This window comes from Humulus lupulus, chromosome 8 (assembly GCF_963169125.1).
Source record: "Humulus lupulus chromosome 8, drHumLupu1.1, whole genome shotgun sequence".
Taxonomy (NCBI): Eukaryota; Viridiplantae; Streptophyta; class Magnoliopsida; order Rosales; family Cannabaceae; genus Humulus; species Humulus lupulus.
This window is the reverse complement of record NC_084800.1, coordinates 70,251,183-70,264,934: the sequence shown is the minus strand read 5'-3', so window position 1 is coordinate 70,264,934 and position 13,752 is coordinate 70,251,183. Positions and strand designations below refer to the sequence as shown.

General features: G+C 36.3%; 1 protein-coding gene and 1 long non-coding RNA gene across 2 annotated transcripts; one reads left to right on the top strand and one right to left on the bottom strand.

The window, feature by feature from the left end:
• Positions 1-5,385: 5,385 nt before the first annotated feature.
• Positions 5,386-6,348, bottom strand: LOC133793866 (uncharacterized). Its single transcript, XR_009874998.1, has 2 exons — positions 5,855-6,348; positions 5,386-5,761 (listed from the first exon to the last, which is right to left on the bottom strand). It is a non-coding gene; the product is annotated as an uncharacterized LOC133793866 (long non-coding RNA).
• Positions 6,349-8,376: 2,028 nt separating this feature from the next.
• LOC133797724 (uncharacterized) lies at positions 8,377-11,191 on the top strand. The gene is made up of 4 exons (XM_062235741.1): positions 8,377-8,793; positions 9,173-9,429; positions 9,644-10,089; positions 10,712-11,191. Exons 1-4 carry the CDS (start codon positions 8,681-8,683, stop codon positions 10,967-10,969), a joined length of 1,074 nt encoding a protein of 357 aa, XP_062091725.1. The 5' UTR covers positions 8,377-8,680; the 3' UTR covers positions 10,970-11,191.
• Positions 11,192-13,752: the final 2,561 nt, after the last annotated feature.

Below are 13,752 nucleotides of genomic sequence, written 5' to 3'. Positions count from 1 at the left end.
AAGTGAACAACATATGCTAAGCATTCCATGTTCAAACCATGTCCATATTACACAATCAACATGCCTTACAAACATCCATGCATGTCTCACTTGGGGTGCAGTTTTCTTACCTCAGGTTCCGAGCTAGAACAAATAACAGAGTGACCCTGAGAACGATCGACCTTTTGGTCCTTTAGCGGTTACCTGGTCATAACCAAATTATGGGATTCCATCAATAAAATGAATAATAAAAGGTTCCCAACCCAAAACCTAACCTCCGAGACCTCAAACACTACTCAACCGGGTAGTAGGTTCAATCCCGAGACCTTAGGTTTGAATCCCCAAGCCAAAAAACTCACTTTGGCCAAAAATGCCTTAAGGGCCGCGGCCCTCCTTGGCCATGCCGCGGCCCGCCCCTCAAACAGAGACGCCCAAACTCAGCCTTCACCAAGGGCCGCGGCTCTCCCTGGCCATGCCGCGGCGCAACCCCCAGTTCAGCCAAAACCCCTGTTTTTCTTCCCCTACGATTTCTCTTAGAACCAACCCTTCAAACCCAATTTAAACACCACCCAAACCTCCAATAAAACCCCTAAACTTGTTCTATATCACACCCCTAGAAAAACCCAAGACAAACCCCAACTAAAACCTCCATCAATTCCAAAAATCCCCCACAAAACACAAGCTGAAAACTATCTTTAAAACAGGGCAAAACCAGAAAAATAATGGTCAAAGCTTACCTCAAAACTTGGTATTGAACCCTCTCCAGTGGTTAAACTAAATCCACAACCTTAGCCCCTTGATTTCCTAGCTTAGTTCCACACCTTGAGCTCAAAACTCCAAAGAAGAAACAAGGGAAATGAATGTACGGGAAGGAAGAGACTCTCACTCTATTTTGGTTCTGTTTACTCTACAGCCTTCCAAGCTTCATATATATCCAAGCCAAAAGACCATTATACCCCTAGGTCTTTAAAAGTTTCTAAAGTCAAATCAAGGGTAATTTTCACACTTTCCACCTACACCGTTAATCATAATTAACGCTTCCCAATTCGCGCTAATCTCAAACTTCTCAAACACCAATAATTCACCTCCCGTTACCCTTTAATGCCTGGTAACACTCTAATCATTAAAACACCCCAAGACTCACCCCGAGCCCCGAGCTTAAGCCCGTTATGACCAAACCGACATTAAGCATTCCTTGATCGTCTCATGCCAAATAGCTCGAACAAACCCACATCATAATGTGGTCTCAAGATATATCACCAACATGCGTACAAATAATCAATTTACCCTCAACGGGCCAAATTACCATCACACCCCTGTGATTAGAAATATGGACCCACATGCATGCATTTCACATCATATCATAATATAATCAACATATACATGCATTTATCAATTAATAACATAATCAAGCAAGTATGGCCCTCCCGGCCTACTATTCACGCCGTTAAACACATCGGAGAATTCGGGGCATTACATGTATCAGGCCACGAGTTCTAGTATGCCTTACAAAAAACCTGCTCCCATTCGAAAAGATATTTCGAAAAGAGACACTACCAAGTTCTGTCGTTATCATGATGACTACGGACATGATACAAATGAATGCAACCAGCTGAAAGATGAAATCGAGTTCCTTATTAGACAAGGACACTTGAGAAAGTATGTACGGGCCTCAGGAAATTCCCAACAAGAGGCTCCAGGTGGCAACGAGCATGCGCCCGCACGCCAACGCTCGCTACCTTTGCAGCCTGACCCCGTAGCTGGCACTTTACTCACCATCTGTGGAGGCCCGCACCTTGCGGGAAGCAGTGGAAAGGCGAGGGAACGATATGCTCGGACCCTATGTCACGACCAGGACATCGAGATGATGACTGTGGAGGACAGGGCATCAAAGAAGGCTCGGTCAGAGGATGGTGAGATAACCTTCTCTGATAACAACGCCCAGCATGTCTGGTTCCCACATTCCGATCTGCTGGTCGTGGACGTTCAAATCGCCAACATGATGGTGAAAAGAGTTCTAGTTGATACAGGAAGTTCAGTGAACATCCTGTACAAATCTTCGCTGGAACGCATGAAGTTGTCCGTCAAGGACTTGGAGCCCTGCAACCAAACAATTTACGGCTTCTCAGGCGAGGGACTCGCCCCAGCAAGGTCAATCAGACTTCTAGTCACATCAGGTACAGCGCCTGCTACCAGGACATTGCTCCTACTTTTATAGTAGTCGATTGTCCTTCGGCGTACAATGCTGTCATTGGAAGGCCCATACTGGTTGATCTTCGGGCCGTCACCTCAGTATGGCACTTGGCCATGAAATTCCCGTCAGACACAGGGGTAGGACGCATGTTGGGAAATCAGAGAGAAGCAAGGGAGTGCTACAACGCCTCAGTTACAAAGGCGAAGAAAGGAACGTCGAAGAGCACTCCCCCAGATAGGTTGCAAATGGCTATTGATACACAAGCCCAATCCGGTGATGGAGTCACCAAATAGGATGTTGCCCAAAGTGAGGATAGGGATTTAGATCCTCGCTTTGGGGATTTTGAGGAAGATGTTGGACCCGTTGAGGACCTGGAAGAGGTTCGGCTTGACGAAAAAGACCCGACCAAAGTTATAAAGGTCGGGAAGAATTTAGAAGCAACAACGAAGCATGCACTGGTGGAATTTTTGCAGAAAAACCAGGAAGTCTTTGCCTGGTCACACAAAGACATGGCTGGGATAGATCCTGTAGTTATCGGCCATGTCCTGAACGTTGACAAGAATTTTCCACCCGTGCAACAGAAAAGAAGGCTGCTCGATAAGGATAGATTGAAAGCCTTAAAGGAGGAAGTCAAAAGACTAAAGGAGAATGGGTTCATCAGGGTGGCGTTTTATCCATCGTGGGTCTCTAATCCAGTACTGGTTCCCAAGCCTAACGGAAAATGGCGAACCTGTGTGGATTTCACAGACCTCAATAAAGCCTGCCCAAAGGATTGCTTCCCACTCCCAAGGATCGACCAGCTGGTCGATGCAACTGCAGGACATGAGATCCTCTCCTTCATGGATGCATACTCCGGATACAATCAGATCAGTATGCATCCCCCTGACGAGGATCACACTAGCTTTCGAACCGATACAGGGTTGTACTGTTATAAAGTAATGCCATTCAGACTGAAAAACGCTCGTGCGACTTACCAACGATTGGTTAACCACATGTTTAAGGAGTTGGTCGGAGTAAACATGGAGGTGTACGTGGATGACATGCTGGTAAAGTCGAAAAAGGCAGAAGGACATGTAAAGGATTTACAAGAGTGTTTCAACGTTCTGAACAAATATCAGATGAAGTTAAATCCTCTCAAATGTTCCTTCGGAGTAGGATCAGGGAAATTTTTGGGGTTCATTGTCAATTCAAGAGGAATCGAGGCCAACCCCGACAAGATAAAAGCCCTGATGGACATGAAATCGCCAATGAAAATCAAGGATGTGCAAAGTTTAACTGGAAGAATTGTCGCACTAAGTAGATTCGTTTCCAAGTCGACGGATAAATGCGTCCCTTTCTTCAATCTACTTAGAGGCAACAAGAAATTCGAATGGACAGGAGACTGCGAGCAGGCTTTCCAGGCCTTAAAGGCCCACATGGCACAGCCTCCTGTTTTATCAAAACCCATGGACGAAGAAACTTTGTTCATTTACCTGGCGATCACCGAATTTGCTGCCAGTGCGGTGCTAGTGCGAGAGGAATAAGGCGTACAAAAGGCGGTTTACTATGTAAGCAAGAGGTTAATCGGGGTCGAATTGAGGTATCCTCCAATCGAAAGGTTAGCCTATTGCTTGATTTTGGCCTCAAGGAAGTTACGTCCTTACTTCCAAGCCCATCCCATCACAGTCTTAACTGACCAACCCCTTCGGCAAGTTCTGCAAAAGCCAGAGGTGGCTGGGCGCTTATTAAAATGGGCAGTCGAACTCGGGCAGTTCGATATCACATATTCACCGCGAGCAGCAGTAGAAGGACAAGTCTTGGCTGACCTTATCGCTAAATTCACTGAGCTCCCAAACGACGAGCAGTGCGAAAAACCTAGTGCGCCTGAGCCACAAGTCAAAGCTCCTTCGTGGAGGTTATTCACGGACTGATCGTCCAACGAATCTCACGCAGGAGCAGGAGTGATATTGATAACGCCAGAAGGGCATCGATTTCACTGCGCTATTAGGTTCGATTTCACCGCATCGAACAATGAGGCCGAATATGAAGCACTCCTCGCAGGACTAAGGCCAAAGACATGAATATAAAAGTGCTTGATATCTACAGTGATTCACAGCTGGTAGTGAATCAAGTCTTAGGGGAGTATCAAGCACGGGGCCTCAAAATGGTGGCTTACTTAGACAAAACTAGAGATTTGTTGGCGCAGTTCGAGAAGTATACCCTCCAGCAAATTCCCCGAGATCAGAATTCAAACGCAGATGCCTTAGCCAAACTCGCAAGTGCGAAGGACGCTAACACTTTGAATATAGTGCCAGTAGAGAGATTATGCGAGCCGAGCATACGAGCGGACGAAACTAATATGGAAATCCGGATGAAGGATACATGGATGGAACCATACTTGGAGTATCTCACAAATGGTGTACTACCAGCAGATAGAAACAAAGCCAGAACTCTTCAAAGACAAGCTATTAGGTATATACTGGTCGATGGTGTCCTTTACCGAAGAGAATACTCCATGCCACTGCTCAGATGCATTACACCGGAAAAGGCTTGATTAGACATAATTATGTCACGGTTTTCAAAAACGCACGAAGACTCTGACAGATTTCGTGGGGCATATGAACGGTTGTTTCCCTAAAGTTTCTTTATTTCTGGTCGCATTAAACAAACTTGGGGGGCAAATGTTGTCCAAAAAACAAGCATGGATGACATGGCAGATGTTTGGTACACGTGGCTAACACCTGGCGAAAGTCTTGTTCAACCATCGACCAGAAAGATTTCCGTGGCGCAACGCTCAATCGTAGTATACGACCAACTTGGTCGTATGCTCGTTATATTTGGAGAAAATCTTATGCAGTTATGATCATATCTGAAATTATCTCCCATGATTTCCTGAGTATCCGATTATTTAAGAAAGAATATCTGTAACAAATTAATGTAATCTTCCTTGAGTCTATAAATATAAAAAAATGGCTCAAGGAATGGACTTTTGGCTTTCTAATTACTGGAGATTAGAGATTTACAAGTGAGCTAGAGCTATCACATTCGATATATTGTTTTGTACTTCAGAGTTTGGTGAAACTCATTGAACCCTAGTTCTTTGATCACTCCTTTGAAATATTATATCAATAATAGCTCAAGTGGACGTAGGTTATTACCAGATTCTGGGGCCGAACCACTATAAATTCTTATGTGCTTTACTGTTTTTGTCATTATTCTCATTTCAACATATCTGTCTACATCAAGCATTTTTTATTCCGTGTCAGTTGACCAAAATCAGGGTCAACAATGTTAATCTCTATAAACTTAATTAAATTAACTAAAAATTTGAAACAAACTTAATTAAAACTAAAACTAAATAAATTTAAAAACAAACAAAAACCCTAAAATTAAACCATTTCTCCCTCCCATTCTTCTTCTTCAGTTCTTCTTCTTCCCGCCAGATCCTTGCTTAACTTTGTCGATCCCAACCCAGATCTGGGTCTCGTTTCCCCTGCCAAACCTCGTGTCACCGCCACAAGCTCATCCGCAAACCCGATCCTTGCCTGACTGCCGATCCCAACCTAGACCTGGGTCCCATTTCCCCTGCCAGACCTCTCGTCCCCATCCCTGCACACATAGACAGAGAAGAGAAAGAACAATGGAGAGAGAGAGAGAGAGAGAGAGAGAGAGAGAGAGAGAGGCAAATATCTGATATGCTACCAGAGATCATCGGAAAGTGGCTTGGCAGCGGATGGCTTCAGCAAGTCCGTTGAGGCGGAGGGCGGCTCTTCAGGTGGCTGAATCACGAGGGTAGGGGTTTCAAGGGTCGACGCTTCTCATGGTGGCATGCGTGTGATCAAACAAAGGCCGGAGGTGCCTCAATCGGGGCTGGGCAGAGGCATGCGAGAAGAGAGAGAAAGAGAAAGAAAGAGTCGGGTGGGGAAAGAGAAAGGAGTTCCAGGTTTTTTTTTTTTTTTTTTTTTAAATCTGATTATAAAAGAAAATTCATTTTTATAATGTTTTATAAATTGTTTTTATATATTAGAAAAAAGAAAACCCATTAAAGGAATTAAAAAAGCAAACAAATAATAAAAACGAGGGCATTTGAGTCATATTAAAAAATTGTTTGACCAAAACTGGGCTCAGGATACATATTGCTCCATTTTACAAAACAGATGGTTTGTTTTGTCATTTAACAAAATATAAGGGTCAATCGAGTATTTAGGCAAAACACGAGGGCCAAAATGGTATTTTCCCAAAAATCATTAACTCTTAAAAAAATGTCAAATTTAAAGTAGAAAAATCAAACAAATTTAATTAAAATAAAATCCAAAATATTTTAGAAAATGTCTAATTTTATTTCCTCTTCCATAATTTAGGATTAGGGCATCAAAACCCAATGTCTTTAATCTATTATCACTATATCATTTAATTAGTTTTATTTTACAATGTTATTTAATTTAATTAAATGAGTAAAAAAAATTACTTAATAATTTAACCACGAATTGTCTTTTTTCGCAAGCTTTTATTTTTTGAACTAGCATACGGAGAATGATTAACGACCAATCAAAATGGTCACGAGTGACTTTTGTCGCAAAAAAATATATTTTATAACTTAAGTACAACCTTTTACAATACCTATTGACTTTCACTGTAAATTTTTCAATTATACGTGGAGAATTTAATGTAGCATTATGTAAACAAAATATGTATTTTAGTTAATCCATTAGAATAACATTTTAAGTTTACTTTTTTATATTTTACACAATTCATTGAGGGTGTGTTTGGTACGAGGATTGAGTTTGTAAGAGTAGAGTTAGAGAAGATTTAGATTAAGTGAATGTGATACTCAAGTGTTCAACTGGATTAAAAATACCCTTAAATCAAGCTAAAAAATGGAACTCACTTGGAAACACAAACTCCTAAGCCATCAAAAATAAATTTAACAAATATGAGATAATTTGATATTCTCATTCTCACTAACCCAAACCCACATACCAAACACTCCCTTACAATGATTTATGGTTGAGTCTGGTATTTATATAGACACCACTAATTTCTTTTAAACTTTTGAATTTGAAAGTGGATATATATGGAGTTGTATTAATTTATTTATTTTTGGGGACCAAATTCAAATTCATAGGATTATTTTGAACTAATTTATAAATAACATGGTCTAAAAAATATTTTTCAAAATAAAATGCCTAAATAAGTATTTGGTAAAAATAAGAAGTCTAAAATAGTAATTGGCAGAGAGAAATGATGTCTTGTTCTAAAGTAAAGAATTTAACAAAACTTAGAAAGTATTAAATAGAGTAAATAGCGACTAAAATACTTAATATTTTTAAAATGTTGCACTTTTATAAGCAATTTTTTTTACGGTGAATATACTTAATGTCTTCAAAATATTGCACTTTTATACTCAAATTTTTTTTTTGCGGTAAATATACTCAATGTTTTTTAAAATATTGTACTTTTATACCTATTTTTTATCATTTTGATAAATAATAAGAAAGTGAAGGAAAAATATAGCATTTTAATTATTTTTTCTTTCTTATTCTTTCTCAAAATAAATCTTTTATTAAAATTAATAAAAATGATTTAAAATAATTAAAAACTTATATATTTTCATCAATTTAAAATATAATTTTTTTTAAAAAAATAAAGGAAAAATATAAGTTTGAATTATTTTGATTAATTTTACTAATTTTTATTTATTTTAAAAGTGAAAATAATTTAAAATTTTAAAAATAACTAAAGTCTTATAATTTCATTCACTTTCTTACTATTTCTCAAAATAATAATTATAAAAAATAAGTATAAAAGTGCAATAATTTAAAAATATTATGTATATTTATTGCTAAAAAAAAATTTAGTATAAAAATGTAACATTTTGAAAACATTAAGTACATTTACCGAAAAAAAATAGATATAAAAATACAATATTTTGAAAATCCTCTCTTTATTCTATTAAATATATATTTTTAGGAAAATTAAAATAATATATAAAAACCAAAACAAAAATGTGAATTGTGAAAACCTAGTATGGCTGCATCGTGTATGAGCTGTAATTTTAATTGGGTGGCACAATTTAATGAGTGGGACAAGAAGAGGGACACGGAAGGGACACGGGAAAGTGACCGAGGATTTGAGTCCGTACAATAATAATATTGGTCTTTTTTTTTTTTTAAAAATATCGGTTTTTCCTTCTCCTCTAATTTTGTTTTTGTTTTTTTGTTCTAATTTAGTAATTTTCATCAGTTTGGTCCTTATGTATTGTAGTCTGAAACCCATATTCGAGACGCAGGAATCAAAATTTGACCCAAAGTTGAAAGCTGGCGGAAACCATGATTTCAAAACCAAATAATGTATTTCCTTATTTTAATATTGTAAATTACTTTCTGCCTAAGCAATGATCTTGTCAAGATTTTGTATAAATAATCCAAAAATGCATTTATAGAGGAAAAACCCCACAATTTAGAGAATACGATTCGTACAGCTTCACCATATCTTTTTTGGGATCGATTTTGGAACACAGAGGCTTCAATGGAAAGTTCTGGTGCAGAGAAGAAGAGGGTGGTAATCGTAGGAGGCGGTGTGGCTGGTTCTTTTCTAGCTCACTCTATTCAGTTTTTTGCCCATGTTGTCCTCATCGATCAGTAAGTTTTCGTTTTCGTGAAGAAATTTGTTTTAATTTTTGTTGGGTTGAATGAATATGGTGAACTTTGATGTGGAATTTTGAGATTTCATTGTTACAGAGAGTGTATATATATATCCCAAGTATTGAGATTTCAGATTGATTGGGGCATAGTGAGTAAAGTACTCTTACATGAATGTTATAGAGACAATAGGTAGAAGATAGAATATTCTTTCTTAAAGACACAAAGTAATCTTTTTGTTGAAGCTGTGTAAATTGCATTGTGTGTATATGTACTTGACTGAGGTTGAAAGGGCTGGGAAAACTTTCAATAGTTTTATGTTTTCCTTGTATGTTAATTTTCATATAAACATTTTCTAACAAATGAACAAACGAATCAGGAAGGAGTATTTCGAGATTACATGGGGGATGTTGAGGGCAATGGTGGAGCCACCATTTGCTGAAAGAATAGTGATTAATCACTCTGATTATCTTAGCAATGTGGACATTGTTGCATCTGCTGCAGCTAATGTCACAGATAGGAAAGTTTTCACTGCAGATGGAAGATCATTTGCATACGATTATCTTGTTATTGCCACCGGTCACAAGGATTCTTTTCCTGAGACTAGAGCTGAGAGGCTTAATCATTTTGAAGCAGGTAATTGGGAACAAAAAAAATATGCATTTGATGGGAGTAACAGTGTTTCAGATTTTCTTTATAGGCATTCAGTTGTTGCATTGAAGTGAAACTCTAAGTTGATTACCTATAAATAAATTTGATAGCCTTAACACTTGATAATGAATGTGCATTGTCAAAAATTGATGTTTTGTTTCCTATTTGGAGATGCTAAACTTTATTCTTTCTATTACAGAATTTGAAAAGATCAAGTCCGCCAGTTCGATTTTGATTGTGGGTGGAGGTCCCACTGGTGTGGAGCTTGCTGGTGAAATTGCTTCTGATTTTCCAGAAAAGAAGGTGACACTGGTGCACCGTGGGTCAAGATTGCTAGAATTTGTTAGTTCTAAGGCTTCCAAGAAGGCATTTGATTGGTTGATATCAAAAAGAGTTGAAGTGCTTTTAGAACAATCAGTTAATCTGGATGGTATAACTGATGGTGTTTACCAAACGTCCAAGGGAGAAACTATAAAAGCGGATTGCCATTTCTTGTGTACGGGTAAACCAGTGGGGTCATCTTGGCTTACTGAGACTGTTCTGAAAGATAGTTTGGATACACATGGAAGATTGATGGTTGATGAGAACCTGAGGGTCAAGGGTCATAAAAATGTCTTCGGTATTGGAGACATCACAGATATCAAGGTAATTTCATTCAAACTCCTTATACTCTCATTTTTTAAGATTACAATTTGCAATGATATATTATATAATTTTTAAATCAAACTCTTGAATGTTATCTGGCAAAGATTGGAATTTACTACAGCATATCGTTTATTCAATATGACAAATATATCTACTACTCTTCCTATTGAACTTGCCTTGAACAATCATCTTTCTCCTTGGTTTTTGTTTTTCTCTATTTCAATGAACTGAGTGTGCTTTGGGGAGCATGTACCTCGAGTCATATGTTGGTTACATAAACAATCATGTGTCCTATCCTTTTTCCCGAAAAGCATTGATCTAAAACGCCAGTGACATTGGTAAAGGTCTGCATCATTGAGAGGAGTTGTGTCCGATGAGAAATGTTTCATCGCTTGAGTAATCTTCTAGCATATCATGTGTCGATGATTCAACTGAACTTTGACATGTTAATGCTCAATCTCCCGTTGCTTTCCCACGCCATGTAAAATTGGCCTAAAAGACTAAATTCCACTCAAGTTCATTTTTATTTCAATTATTTACCTTGCCAGAAGTTATAAATTATAATCCCATCTTTTTGACGAAGGTCTAGTTATTCTCTAACAAATTAATATCTCTTCATCAGGAGATGAAACAAGGTTATATAGCAGAGAAACACGCAGAGGTGACTGCCAAGAATTTGAAGGTGTTGTTAAATGGAGGAAATGAGAGCAAGATGGTAAAATACAAGGGCTCATTCCAAGCTGCACTTGTTTCACTTGGGAGGAAAGAAGGTGTGGCTGAATTACCATTTGTTACTATCAGTGGATGCATTCCTGGAAAGATCAAGTCTGGAGACCTGTTTGTGGGAAAGACAAGGAAACAGCTTGGACTGAATCCATAATCCTTAGCATTCTTGAAGATGAAACTGCATTGTGAATGTAATTACTTTTTATTTCTCCTTGAATTCTTTTATTTCTATTTGTAGCCAATGTCAAAAAAACTACTGTAGAGGATTTGGTCTCCTTTTCATTTTCAGAGGCAATTTGGCTTGTAATTTATTTTACTGTTGTACAGGGGTTGCTTGGTTTGAATGGAATGGAGTTAATCTAAACTTATAAATAAATTTGTCCGTATGATAAAATAAAACCAGAATGTCATCATAATTTTCTATGCAATTTTGAAATTGAAAAAGAATTACCTAAGTTAGCAGGTTGGAAATACATATTGACAAGTATGTTCCTGTTCAAAGTGATAGTTGGGAAAAATTAAAAGTTCTCACTTTGTTCCTACCACGAATGTTAGCGTATTTATAACAAATATAAAAACCAATACACACAAAATTTTGCTTATATATAGTCGTTCCATCTGAATAATGGCACCCCCAAATAATGGTCACAAAGATCCCACACGTTAATAGGTTTGATCCACTTTTGCTGCATGTATTTTTTAAAAATAATTTATTACAAATATGACTTGCAATAATGAGTCATTAAATAAAATATTTATAAAAAAAAATTACAATTTTATATGACAATATATCATAGTAGATTTTTAAGCTTTTTTTAGCTTCTAGACTTAGAATATATATTTTTGGGATGTTTAGATAAAAAAAAAAATCTTTTTTTAATTCAAAAATCCTTTTGAAATAAACTATTTTCTAAATTGAAATAATTTTCATAACTCATAAAAGATCTTTTTTCTAATTGATATCAAAACACTTTGAAAATAATTTTTAATTACAAAAAATAACTATTTTTATTTATCTTATGCTTTAACTTTTAAGCAAATATCATAATCATAGCCATGCAGGGCCACCTCTCGATCTCTCTCACAAAAAACTTAAAATTATGAAATTTCTTCCTCTCCGGCAGAGCATTGCAAGTACATGACTGTATGTCGATAGAGTTTTAGCCAAGAGGCTGTTGGATTAAAATCATACTATGGACACATATGTATTAATGAATGATGCTATTATAAAATTTTATACAAAATAAAGTGATCAATTATGTTATAAGTATCATAAGGTATTAAAATGTCATGAAAATAATGTGTAGATACTATAAGTTATATTTATAATTTAATGAGGGGCCAAATTATAAATATCCAAAATTGATTTAATAATCAGTTTTTAAAAAAATAGGTAGTGATCCCCAAGAAACACGATCATTCGTATTCTCTCTTTCCCTATCACAGAGAAATACATACAAGAAAAATGTATTCTTGGAAGATCAATAATCTTTTGTGCAATCTCTATCAATGGCTTTAGGTTAGTACTTCCGCTCTCATGTTCATCTTCTTCTTTGATTTAGCGAAGGTTTTATAGAAACATGTTTTAGGGTTTATCATTTATGCACTTTTAGTAACATGATTAAGATCTTGGATATTATGTTGAATACTAATGTTTATGTGTGTTGCTTAAGTGTATATTTATAATCTTCACAGATGCCAATTGTTATGAGTTGCTAGGTGACTTAGTTTATTGAGATTTCGGTGGTGCTAGCCCTCTTGCTCCGACTGCGATGTTTGCTCCAGGTTGGTGTGTGGACTCCCATGCCTTTTGACCGGTGGATTTAGAGTCATGCTTATGTGGACTATGCCAATTTTCATGCTTCATTTAATGGTCTTTAGTTGGTTCCCCGATACACACGAATTTTCCCTTCGTCTTGTGACTTGGAGCTCAGCTTCCATGGTGCTCCATTGGTGTTTGTCGTCATCTCCTCATCGAAGTTCTTGGGGTCTTTTAGTTGATTGGTGGGAGACCTAGATGGTGGTTATAGAGTTTATCTGATGTTCTCATAGTGTTGAGCTATTGGATCTGTTTTTTTATTTTTTATTTTTATAATTGTATTGTTTGTGTTTTTTGATAGCTTAAAATAAGTTAAGCCAAACGAGGGAGGATCTCGTTCAGCTAAGCTTATTTTAAGCATATTTTAGCTTCTAGGATTAAAAAAGTACTTTTAAGAGTGTTTGGGTAAAAAAAACTATTTTCTTTTTTAATTTAAGATCTTTTTGCATAACTTAGAATTTTGAATTCCTAGTTTTTTTTCAAAAGTCCTTATTGAGAAGTTATTTTTTAAATTAGAAAAATTTTATTATTCCTTATTTACCCATAAGAGATCTTTTTTAATTAATTTCCACACACTTAAAAAAAACTTTTTATTAAAAAATATTTTTCTATAATAGTTACCTAAACATAAAAGAAAAAAAAGCCAAAGCTTCTATTTATCTCATGCTTCTACTTTACCAAACGCGGCCTAAAATTAGAAGAAGAATTTTGAAATCAAAAGAGTAGTAGATAAGGAAGTTATGAGAATCAACTTCCATTAACAAGTGTAATCATGATTTTTTATTGAAAATATTAAAATTAATTTTGAAAAAACTAAAAAAAGTAACTGCTACATATAATTTCAAAAAAATGTTATAATATATATAAATTAATGTAAATTAGAATTAAGGTATTAAAAGTTCATATAATTACCTTTAAAAACTGTATAAATATCTAAAAATCTGATCATTTAAAAGCATTTCTAACCACACTAGTTATGTGATAAAAATAGCTGATTTTTTTGAACTTTTTCATACTCCAACCACAATCCCATTAGACTAGCTATAATAACAATTTGCTATACTGCTAGCCAAATATTGCTAGTGGAAAATGGTTAGCCAAATTAATAGTATATTATT